At 38.1% G+C, this 12,688-nt stretch overlaps 1 protein-coding gene across 14 annotated transcripts in view; it reads left to right on the forward strand.

Moving 5' to 3' along the window:
- Positions 1 to 12,688, forward strand: part of WDR41 (WD repeat domain 41) — a 204,211-nt gene that overhangs the window by 156,177 nt on the left and 35,346 nt on the right. For 6 of the 14 annotated variants that reach the window (XM_072794248.1, XM_072794263.1, XM_072794278.1 and 3 more), the window contains one exon: positions 5,707 to 5,822. In XM_072794248.1, coding sequence (XP_072650349.1) covers positions 5,707 to 5,822 — 116 coding nt within the window. Of the gene's footprint in view, positions 1 to 3,283; positions 3,602 to 5,706; positions 5,823 to 12,688 lie in introns of those variants that run through there. The other 8 variants (XM_072794255.1, XM_072794271.1, XM_072794281.1 and 5 more) reach the window with 3 other exon arrangements.

The raw sequence follows: 12,688 nt of genomic DNA on the forward strand, positions 1-12,688 counted from the left end.
CCATCTTGAATTTTGTATATGGAGTGAGATACAGATTGAAGTTCACTTATTTGGGTATGAATGTCAAGCACTCTTTACTGTGAAGACTACTATTTCTCCTCTGACTGCCTTTATATCTTTGTAAAAAAATTGGTTTCCCCATATAAATGGTAATCTTTCTGAACTCTGTTCCATTATTCTATTTGTCTTTTATGGTAAAATATACATAGTATTTATCATCTTAGCCATTTGTAAGTGTATAATTCAGTGGCATTACATACATTCACAATGTTGTGTAATCATCACCATTATCTATATCCAAAATTTTATCATCCTCAATATAAACTCTTTACCTATTAAACAGTAACTCTCATTTATCTCTTCCTCCTAGTCCCTGGTACCCTCTATTCTACTTTCTCTATATATGAATTTGCCTGTTCCAAGTACTACATATAAGTGGAATTCTAACAATATTTTCCTTCTATGTCTGGATTATTTCATTTAGTTAATGTTTTCAAAGCATGTCATGTTATAGAAATGCAAAAATTCCATTCCTTTTTATTGCTGAATAGTTTTCCATTATATGCGTATACTTGGAGATCATCAAGTTTCTTGGATTTGTAGATTGATGCCTTTCATCAAAATTGGGCCATTTTCAGCCATTATTTCTTCACGTATTGTGTCTTTTCTTTCCTTGCCTTCTAGGATTCCCACAATTCATATGCTGATCAATTTGATGGTATTCCTCAGGTCACTTAGTTTCTGTTCACCTGTCTTTATATATGTATATATATATATTTTTGCTTCTGTTCAGTTATACTATCTTCACTGCTTCTTTTTTCTGTCTTCTCAAATCTGCTTTTGAACCCCACCAGTGAATTTTTCATTTCATTTCATTTCAGTTATTGATTGTAACTTTCAGCCTCAGAATTTTTTTTCCTTTTTATAATGTATTGATATTCTGTTCATGCATTTTTTTCCCTTTGTCTCTGTCTTCCTTTAGTGCTTTGAGCCTCTTTAAAAAAGACAGTCTTTAAAAAGTCTTTGTCTAGTAATCTCAGTGTTGGGGTTTCTTTCGGGTCAATGCCTGTCAGTTAATTTTGTTCCTTTGAATGGGATGTGATTTCTTTTTCATTGTATGCCTGGGATTTTTTTTTGTTCCTTAAAAACTGGACATTTGAATCTTTTAATGTGTTAACTCTGGGAATCAGATTTTCCTCTTTCCCCAAAATTTTCTGTTTACTTGTTTTTCTGTTTTTATTTTTTTGATTGTTAAAGGGTATCTCCATGTTGGGGATTAGTCTGAGTTGAAGGCTCAAGGTCTCCTCAGGTCTTTTTGAGCCAGTGTCTTTCCTTGAGCATGTGTGATCATGGCTTTCTAAATTCCTTTATATATTTCTTTGCTTTTGAATATCCTAATCCTTAAATGTCTGGCTCCCAAAACAAGGAAAAGGTCAAGGAAGGGCAAGCATCCTTCAAATGCTCTCTGGAAGCAGCTGCAGTCAATAGGGGTTGAAACAATGGTGGCCAGACTCTCTGCTAGCCAAGATTTCCTCCAAAGCTGCAAGCTTTTAAATAATTAGAGCTCCAAAATAATTAATAGTTTCTTTCTTTTTTTTTTTTAAGATTTTATTGATTTATTTGAGAGAGAGAGAGCTTGCAAGAGAGCACCAGCAGGGGAAAGGGAGAAGCAGGGAGCCTCACATGGCAGTCAATTCCAGGACTGTGGAATCATGACCCAAGCCGAAGGCACCTGCTTAACCAACTGAGCCACTCACGCACCCCATCAATACACTTTCTGCCAGTTGTTAATGTAAGTAGAGAGAGGGATTCCTGGTGCTTCCTACTCCTCTAGATTCTCTGAGATCACTCTCATATAATCTTTTATATGTTCTTCCTCAGTTGTCCTGAAAGGAACCAAGGGAGGAGGTCTTCACCTCTGGGCTGGTGCTTTAGAGACCAGAATAGTGTTTCTTAGATCAGATTAATGAGGCAATGGGAATACCCCCCCAAAGAATGTGGAAAATCAGAAGGATAAAATGTAGGCTACCTGAGCAACCATGTTGCCTCACTTGAAAATAGACCTACCAGGACCCAAATCCTGGTGTGCCTGGGTTTTGTTTCACTTAAGAGGAGTCCCCCTTTTCCAGGGGCTAGCCAGTCTCTATTTTGGCCTGTCCTCAGTTGCATGTCCTCAGTCTGTCCAAATTGCAGACTATATTTTAGGGCTAGCATACCAAAGGCAACATTTTCCTGACCCTTGGGACTGTTCGTCAAGTGCACTTAAAATGAATACAAAGATTAATCACAGGAGATCCCAGTTCTCTAGGGATTGGCATTTAGATTGAGCAGCTGCCTCTTAACTAACATACCTTTATGTAGAGTGCATGGCCCTCTATTAGTGGTGTTCAGCACATTTCTGCCTTGATCTTAGCATGAATTTTATTTTTTCTTTTTTTGCACCTCTGCAACACATGTTTGTTGAACTAATATATTGGGTGGCACAATTGTGGTAAGTTCTGTGTTCTGTTTATAAGAATTTACTGCTAGGATCCTCATTTAAACCTAATAATCACATATGCAAATACATATATGAACTTGTACAGATTTAAGTGTAAGTAGTCCGTATACCAGTGATACTGAAACCTCTCTATTCATCAGAACCATCTGAAGAACTTTCCTCAAACCCTATTTCCTATGTTTTAACCACAGATATTGCTTTAACAAGTCAGGAGTGGAAGCCAAGAATATGTATTTTTCAAAAAACTACCTGTTATTCTGATAGGCAGTCAGCGTGAGGACCACAACCCCGACTGCTTGAGACGATCTAGTAGTTACAATAGAGGACATAAGGCGCTTTCTATTTTTTAGGGAGATTCTGGGCTAGACATCACAGTCAAGAGCAGTAGTTTTGAGCGTAGAGATCGTATCCCATTCTCAGTATAGTCACTTCCAAGCTGTTAGCCTTACACTAACTTTCAGAGCTTTGGGGTTTCTGTGTCTGTTGTCGTTGTTTATAAGGTAGAGACCACAAGGTACGGGTCAGCATGAGAATGCGCGCAGAGCCTCACTTAGCACAGTACCTGGGCTACTACGACGCAGCGTCGGTCAGGTGTGTGCCGGCGTCCCCGCGCGCCGCTGCCTCAGTGCGTGCGCACGACACCGACCGTCACCTTCTCTGGTCGGGGCCTTAGGAACCCGACCGGGGGCGGGGGCGGGGGCGGGGGCGACACCACGGCTCTCCGGCCAGTGCTGTGCTGCACACGTCCAGCGGGGGGCGCGAGCGCAGACCGGCGGGGCCCGCGCCTGCTCACTGGGCGCCGCTCTCGGTCTCGGCTGCTCGCGTCCAGGCGCTGCTCCCCAAGCCTCAGTGGCGGGGTACGGCAGCGCCTTGGGGACAAAAGTCTTTCTCTGCTGGGGGCTCTGCCCTGTACTTAACCGTTCCGGGGCAGAGCGGGCGGCACGTATTTGCGTGTCCGCGCTGTTGCCCAGGCGGTAGGAGGACGCCGAGTCAGGCGCGGAGCTCGCGCTGACCGGGGCCCGGGCCCAGCGCGTCGAGACCGCCGCCCGGATGTTGCGATGGCTGATCGGGGGAGGCCGAGAACCTCAGGGACTGGCCGAGGTAAGCCCCAGACTACGCCGCCTGTCCCCGCAGAGGCCGAGCCCCGCTCCGGTGTGAGCCCCGCGCGGCGGGAGGCGGCGGGACGCCCGGGGCGGGGGGCGGGGCCTGCGCGCGGGGGGGGGGGGCGCTGGACGCCCGGGGGCGGGGCCTGCGCGGGGGCGGGGGCTGCGCGGCGGGGGGCGGGGCCTCCCGAAGGATTCACTGAGCGGCCGCGGCGCTGGGCTGGGGCTCGCCGCAGCTTCCCTTCTAGCGCCGTGTCTGACTTGGTAGGAACCAGCGATGACTGCAACTTTGTGCTGAAGGTTTTCTAGGTTTGGCAGCACTTCTGACATCAACTGACGCTTGCTCGAGGAATAGAAAATCTGTTTGATTATCCAAGAACAAAAAGAATCATTTTTTAAAATAGATAATTTGCTTCAAATTCAAGAAAATAATTTTGTGATTAACTCCTATTTTTGGTGTCATAGTCACGCTTTCTTTGGGGCCGGAATAATTGGATTGACTAATTTACATTCGAAATATTGCGACTAAAATAATCTTGGAATCTTAAAAGGACTCAGGTCTGGAGTTTATTTCATATGCCACCGAGAATTTGTACTCGGATTCCCTTTTATTTCTCATAGGAAATAGTCCTTTCGATTGTTAAAAATAAAAACTTGGTGGTGGTGTGAGCCAGCAGCCTTACTTCCCACTTTTAACTTCCTCATACTATTAAAAAACATTTCAAATCCTGTTCGTTTTGGACAGGCTGAAATCTTAGACACTGTGGAATAGCTGTAGAAAATTACGCGTGTGACGTGGTAGTTCTATATTAACCCGATTATTTGATTGATCATATAATTTCATTAATTCTGCTATGCCTAGTAAAATTTTACTTAAGGGAAGCAGTAAATAGTTTTCAAATGTCTTACTTTTGCTTTTCTCGTCAGAACCACCACTAGAAGTGAGCTGGGATAAATAAGCACCCACTGCTTTGGGGGCGATTTTTTTTGGGGGGAAAACGTGTGTTAAGTTACACATTTTTCATGTCACAGTACTTCACTTTAACCATTGTGAATTTGTACTTTGTCAGAACCAGTGATTTCCCTTCATTTATACAAGAACTGCTGGTGGTTTAAGCAGTATTCTGTGCTGGAATGATTTTGCCCTAGGGCACACTTGGCTATCTTTGGAGACGTTTTTGATTTCAGGATGGGGGAGATCAGCAGCAAAGAAGTAACTGTTACAAAATCTCAGTAGTGGCAAGTTTGAGAAATTGTAGTTCAGAGGTTAAGAACAAAGGTTTTATCATGAAATAGTACTGGGTTTGACTGCAGAAATGGGGTTAATAACACCTACCTTACAGAACAGTTGACTGAATTATATGCCATATGTGCTTTGCACACTGTCTGGCATATGGGCTGTGACCTAATTCGCTGTAAATGTTAGCAATTATCTTTATCAGTATTATTGTCCAAAACTCAAATTTATTGAGATTATCGACCCTGAAGGATTTCATTCCTTCATTTATTCAGTCAGCAATCATGTATTGAGTGCCTATCCTGGTTTCAGCACTGTTTTAGTCTATATTTGCCCCTTTGACCTGCAGTTTTGTTTCTGTCAAATTTTAATGGAGAAACACTCATTCTAAAATACTGAATTGGATTGGCCCATTGGTATTTTTTTTTTTTAGGTCAGGTTTAATGAGTTATAATTTCCTAACATAAAATTAACCCTTTTCATAAATTTATGGTGACTTGAAAATACTAAAATTTATGGCAAGAATGAGATTTTTTCCCCCTTTTCATTGTTCTTAGTTAACAATCTGAAGAATGATGATCTGAGTTTAAGGATATTTAGATCAATTCTAACAAAGAGGAAAAAATTTATAATGTGGATTTGTAGTAAGAGAAATGTATGTTTAAAAAAAAGAAATGTATGTTAAGATGGCACTTAGTTGCTTTAGGGAAAATACTATCTAGTATTAGAATGTGGTACCTTATGGCATTTTAAGTCTTGTATTCTTAGATGTATACTGTGCAGTTTTATTTCATATGGTCTTTTATCATAAGTCATTTGATCTCTTTCTTTTTTGTTTGTATTTTCTTTTTTTTTTTCAATATAAGAAATCTCCTTTACAGACAATAGGTGAAGAACAAACCCAGAACCCCTACACTGAACTGCTTGTGCTGAAAGCTCATCACGATATTGTACGATTTCTGGTACAGTTAGATGAATACAGGTAAGAAGCTCTAGTTATCCAATTGCCTACTGTTTGGAAAGAATTTTTAAGGAATCGTATATTTAAAAACTTCATAATGTCTTTACTAAAAATTTCAAATCTGGTCATTAGTAACATTTACTAGAAATCAACATCTGGACATCTTGATGCTTATTCTTTTTTTAAAAAATATTTTATTTATTTATTCATGAGACACACAGAGAGAGAAGTAGGCTCCATGCAGGGAGCCCAATGCGGGACTCAATCCCGGACTCCAGGATCATGCCCTGGGCCGAAGGCAGGCGTTAAACTGTTGAGCCACCTAGGCATACCTGATGGTTATTCTTGGTTGAAGTTTTTTGTTTTTTGTTGTTAGTGCTTAGAAATATTTTTTGTTAGTTTCAAGGAAGTGAATAACTTTAAAATGCCTAAATTTGAGAAACAGATGTAGGGAATGTTTATGAAATACTTAACCAGGAATGGGCTATTTTTAGTGGAAGGTAAGGTAAGTAATCTGAATCTTTTGTTATTAAGGAAATAAAAACCTTTAAAATGTTCATTATTTACTTATCAATGTGTACAATATTGTGTTTAATTGCAAGTAGAAATGAAGTATATAGATCTTAAGACTTTAGATTTAGCTTTTTACTGATCTTTATGTCTGTTTATTAAGCCCTTATTCATCTAAATGCTTATTCTTTGTAGCGTAACACCAATTAGAGTTAGTTTTGTAACTAATTTTATCTTCTCTAGATCTAAACTTCTTGGGGGAGGCATATTTTTCTTATTTACCACAGTATCCTTTGTACCTGACACAGTGCCTTACCTGTAGCAGGTAGTTAATAGATAGTTGTTAAACGAATGAATGACTCCTCAGATTATTAAGTGTGCATGTTGCATGCCATCCTAACTTGCTAGCCCCCTGTCTGTTGTCCCTATCAATTTTTCTACTAATTTTTTTTTTACCTTTGATAACACCTTTTTTTTTTTTTTTACTCATTTTGGACTCCATGGGTGACTGCTGTTGTGATTATTCCCAATTCTGACCATCACTTCTAATGTCTATTAACTCACTCACTGCTTTTTTTTTTTTTTTTTTTTTTTTTTTAATGTGTGTGTTTGGTATTGCTTTTCCCATGTGCAGTGCAAATCTGACACTACCTGGAGTCAGGTCACATTTTACAGGTTAGGGATATAGTCCTACACAGCATTTCCCTCAGCTCCAATCTCCAGGGGTGCCAGGCCACCCCCACTTCTGACCAACTGGCTACAAATTCCCACTATCCTTAGTTTTGGTATTTCCTAGAACCACTGGCAGAACTCAGGAAAGCACTATTCTTACGATTATCATCTTACTATAAAAGATACAGACAGGACTAGCCAAATGCAGAGATGCGTAGGATTAGGTCTAAGAGGGTCTCAAATACAGTGCTTCTGTATCCTTGGAACATGTCACCCTTTCAGCACATTAGTGTGTATTACCATCAGGAGAACTCACTCAAGCTCTGGGTACCCGGAGATTTTATTGGGGGTCATTACTAGAAATGACTGAGTCCTTTGCCACCTGATTGAACTCAGTTTTCAGCCCTTCTCTCCCGGCCCTGTCTTCATACTCCGACCTCAGGTTGAAAGGTTAAGCTAATATCTATGGCTCAGAGCACCAACCCTCTAATTAGCTGGTTCATATTTCCCACATGGCCAGACCCTATCCTTAAATTGTCTAGAGGGCCCATCCTGAATAATCTCATTTGCATAAATGTGAGGAGCACAGCTCCATTCTAGAAACCAGGGACAAAATCCAGCCAAATTATGATGCAACAATATGTTCTTCAACTTTTGCTCGAGAAGATTCATCTCTTACATATATATTACTAGCCTATCAACACTGTTGTGATATGAGCTAGCCAAATCAAAACATATAAACCATACTATAATAATCTTCAGCCTTTTTGGTGGTACTCATTGCTGATATGTTCTAAGAGACACTTTGTTTAGTCAGCCAGCCAGCCAGATCTTTGAAACTAAACATAGTTTCTGGAAATATAGGATATTTGGACAGTTGAAGTTTCTTGTTATTTTACCATTTTAAGTTGCTAGGTAGATTTAAAAAAAACACCCAAATAATTTATTAGGGCATAATCACTAATATTTGGGTTTTAAGGAATCCTCAGCTCATGTTGTCTGAGAAAGTTAAATAAAAAATATACAGTGTACTTTCAGGATGTGATCTCTAAATTTTTATGTAGAATAACTGTTAAGATTCCATTTTCATTGTTATCTATCCTCTGAAATTTCCTCTAGGCTTTTATTACATAGTTAAAAGAATCTGCAGAAAAGGACATCTTGTAGAATAATGATCATTGTGGAAATGCTGATAGTTTGATTATATTTTCCCCACAGTGATGCTCCCATATAAATCAGTTGTTTAATGATGTAGTAAATGTTCTGTAAACAGTAAAAAATTAGAGCCAAGTGTATCAGTTATCAATTGCTCTCTTAAATACCACCCCAAACTTGGTGGTTTAAGACAACCTGTCATTTACTTATTAATTGCAGGCTAGCTCTCAGTCTAGCCTCAGCTGGGTGGTTTGTTTTTTTTGTTTTGTTTTTGTTTTTTTATTTTTTTTAAATCTGTACCCTGATCAATTGATCTTGTTTAGGTTTACTTACTGCATCTCTAGTCAGGAGGTAAATTGGCTGGGACTGGATGGTTCTTATTGGACTCAGCTGGGTGCTTTCTCCATATGGTGGCTCCAGTGCTTGTGCACATATTGATGATGGAGTTCAAATACGAACAAAAGGACAAACCCTGATGTAAAATTCTTCTCAAGACTTTATTATTTTTGCTGCTGTTGTGTTAGCCAGAGTGAGTCAGGAGCTGGCACAAGTTTAGTAAGTGGATAAATAAACTATCTCCTGAGGGGGGAAACAAGTGCTGTTAATGCTGGTGGACATAGAAAGGAAGAATAATGGGTGGCCATGTTTGCTATCTATCACAGTGAATCTAAATGCCTAGAAATAAGTGAAAAACCTACATTTTTGGCTTTGCAATAAAATGAAGATACTATCAAATGAATCACATTTAATTCTTTGTGCTCAAGTCCTTACTGTGTCAAAATTTACATCTAGTTAGGTAGAAGTTTTTCTGCCAAAGACCTGTAGAAGTTTCAATGTGTGTTTTGTTTTAAAAAATTTAATTCTGCACTGAAAAAAAGAAACCCAAAAGACTCACTACTGGTAAGAAAGGTATAAGAAATCTACAAACTACATAAATACTTATTTGAGTAAAGAATGTAGCATTTTCATTCTTAATTTAGAGTTTAGAATCATCTTTACCATTGCTAATGTACATATTTTGTGCATGATCAAATTACAAAAATATTCCACTTTTTTATGTTTTTATTTAATTTTTGTGGACCTTACATTCTGGTTTTTTGGTCAGCTGTTGTAATCCAGGTTTCACGCTTCAGGTCTTTAGATAATATCATTTTATCGAGAATTTTGCAGAAGGATTTTCTTGTTTTCTTGGTGGCTCAGCTAAAATCAGTGAGTGGAAAATTTTCACAGATTGGTTTTTGAAGATACCAAATAAATCCTGTATAACCTAACAGACAGCTGCCTTTTCTTTTCTTCTTTAGTGTTTTTTGACCATAAAGTAAGGGTCATATTGATTGGGAGATCACTAAAGAAGGCTAAGCCTCAGCAAGAGTCTTCCAAAAAATGGACTGTGCTAAAATTGCATGTAATACTCTAGCATTTGACACATTAAACTAAACTGAGTTCATAACACATTTTAAGAATAGTTTTCTTTGTTGCTTATTTGACCATTCCTTGCTCCTCCAGGAAACAGACAAGGTTCTGTAGGATGGTGATCATGACTGGAAAAGAATCAGGTGACCCATGAAATGCCAGACTGGAGAACAAAATGTGCCCCTAGGAAAGCTGATGAAGCTGTACATTCACAAGACACTAAAGAAACTCAGTACAGTTTGATAATTCACTAACAGACACACAATATTTTATATCTTTAAGAAAATATTCTTAAGCTAAGGTTATTTATCCTCACTAACATTCAGAGAATAGAAATAATCAAGATGACTTGACCCTTTTAATACCTGAGTTCCCTGCAAAGCTGATAGCAAAATGGAATTGGGCACACAAATGGTTTATTAGAAGCGTCAGTTAAGGAAAAAGGGAAGAGCAGGATTAGACAGATTAGACAAGGGGAGCTATCTCAGACTATGATGTAGCTCTGACAAAGTTTCTCTAGGCCCAGTGGCGAATTCTGGAGGAAAGAAAGCCCTTTAGAGGAATTCTATGTTGGATAGAAATAATCAGGACTTTTAACCTTGCCTTACTTAATTATTGTCTGAGAGTCATCCAAGAAGGTGCTTCTGGAGTCCACCACCTTGCTAAAGTTCTGTTGGCTGGGAGCCAGTTGAGATAGTATGACTGGCTTGAAAGCCGAATGGACCCTGAAGTCAACAGCTGGAGGCAGATAATCACATTCCTCAGCTGGGCATCATCCTCTCTTGAAGGGGCATCTGCAAGATGTGTATTGCCTTTCCTATACAAATTGTATCTTGGGATCAGTAATAATCAATGAGAGGAAATTTCTCTTCTAGAAGAATTCAAGCTAGGAAAAATCATGAAATTGGAATAATTGTAATTTTGCAACCTCTGATAACAAATTTAGACAGTTTATTATGGTTGTTAGCATTACATGTGCACAAAAGAAAGACTACCAGATATTACATTTCCTGATGGAGTATACAAACTCCCTATGAAGTGGGCCTACCAAAAAGTCCAGTTTAAATCTGATTAAGTCTTATATCTGTCAGTTTACCAGAAATACAGGGGATTAGAGGTGCATGCTGAATGACTGTATAGGGAGGTAGCTGGCAAAATCCAGACTATGAGAACTCTATGAGACAAATGTTTAATTGCAAGGAGAAAAATAGAAGGAATCTGTAGAATAAAAGAGACTTCAGAGGTATATCAGCCACTGCAATTATGAACTTTATTTAGATCCTGCTTCACATAAACTTAAATATCATGAGACAGGGAAGTTTGATCACTGAGCATGTGATGACAATAAGGAATTAAATGGTAACTCTAGTCCTGATATAAAGGAGTTCTTAAAAATACATATTGAAATATTTACTGATGAAATGTAGTTACTTTATTGGCTTCAAAGTAATCTGCAGAGAGGAGCGCTTGGATATGGTACAGATGAAACAGCATTGGCCATGAGTTGATAATTACAGATGAGGAGTACCTGGGATTTTTGTTATACTGTTTATACTTGTATATATATATTTAAATTATCCATACTGAAAAATTGAAAAATGATATATATTTGATATAGAGGAAATAAAAATGCCAATTTAAAAGGTATTTTTGTTTCAGAGTAAAACTTTTTCTAAGGTATTAGGTGGGGAAATCACACAGATGGACCTGAACATAAAAACTAATAACTCACAAAAAGCTGGATTAAAGGATGTTGGCTTTGATATACAACCCTCGTGGGGCAGAGGGAGGCCAGGGATGTTTCTCTAGTGTTAGAGATTCTTTCACAGAAACTTGAGCTCAGACGAATGGAGGTTCCGCCTAGTAGAAGTCACAGAGAGTTTTGGTTTTCTAATGTTTGTAAACTTTGATGTTTTAGCTTTCTGTGTGTGATTTGGGGGCGGGGGAGAATTTTCAAAGGGTTTACCTTTCTTAATGACCATGAAAACTATGGAATGGTCCCACCTTCATTTTATGTGAGCTGAAAAAAGGACCTTAAGCATTCAGATATTAGAGTTATGTTAATGTATGCATTTTTCTTAAGCAAGAAAAAAAAGTTTGGTGTTCAAGGAAATCTGTTGAAAGGATCAGTGACGTCAATGTCTATGGCTCATGAAAAGGCTTTCAAATTCCCTTTTACTTCTCTTACAAGTCTCCACATACTTCTCTGATTTTATTCAAGTAGTTCTAGAATACAAGATAATAAAAACCTATTTTAAATGAGAGTTTTGTATTTTTTCAGTTTGGTTTGGTTTTTGGTATTGTACCATTTTTCAGTTCTATTTTACTATAAAAATATTTTAGTTGCATCATGTATTAGAAATTACATGTGGATTAGGTGGGGAACTGGGTAAGCACAGGGATTTTCTTTATTGCCATAATATTGTCCTTTTTTCCCCTCAGGGCTTTATGATTATGTAGATACTGAATACAAGAAGTTTCATGGACCATACTTTTCATTATATCCTTTAAGGTTATATTTGAATTTGTAGCACCCTTGACCTAATTGAAATAAGTTCAAATGAGTAAGAACCATTAAATGAGCATTTAAGTAAGTAATACACATAGGAATTATTTGTGAAAATATTTTGTTTTATACAAATCTTTGTGAAACTTTGCTATACTTTTCAATTCATAGTTAGCAAGAATGAGAGTACTTTCTCTGAGATGTTCAAAGGGAAGGTGTTTAAAAGGAATGATTTCTATAAATTGAAATGAGTATAAATGAGAATTCTCGTGGGCTCATGATCTGGACCCTGTAGCATTACTTAGTAATGTAGACTGAGGTCTTCAAGGGCAAGAACTATCCTATTGATTTTTAGTTTCAGTATCAAATATGTATTATCAAAAATACATTTAATTATATTTATGCTTAATATATAGTTACTGTATAATATTTCTTGAATGAGTGAATCATCAACTCTCACGATAAATTTAGTTCTCATAATTAGAGTAGGAGGGGATGGAATATTCTAGAAGCTCTGGTATAGGTCTTGATTAAATCATGCTTCACCTTGTTAAACTTCTTTTCATGTATATAGTTTTGGCTTAGTCATTTAATTGTATATGCTCAATGAGTATTTTTAAAGACATGGTTT

The sequence above is a fragment of the Canis lupus genome, chromosome 2 (genome assembly GCF_048164855.1).
Source record: "Canis lupus baileyi chromosome 2, mCanLup2.hap1, whole genome shotgun sequence".
NCBI classification, from domain to species: domain Eukaryota; kingdom Metazoa; phylum Chordata; class Mammalia; order Carnivora; family Canidae; genus Canis; species Canis lupus.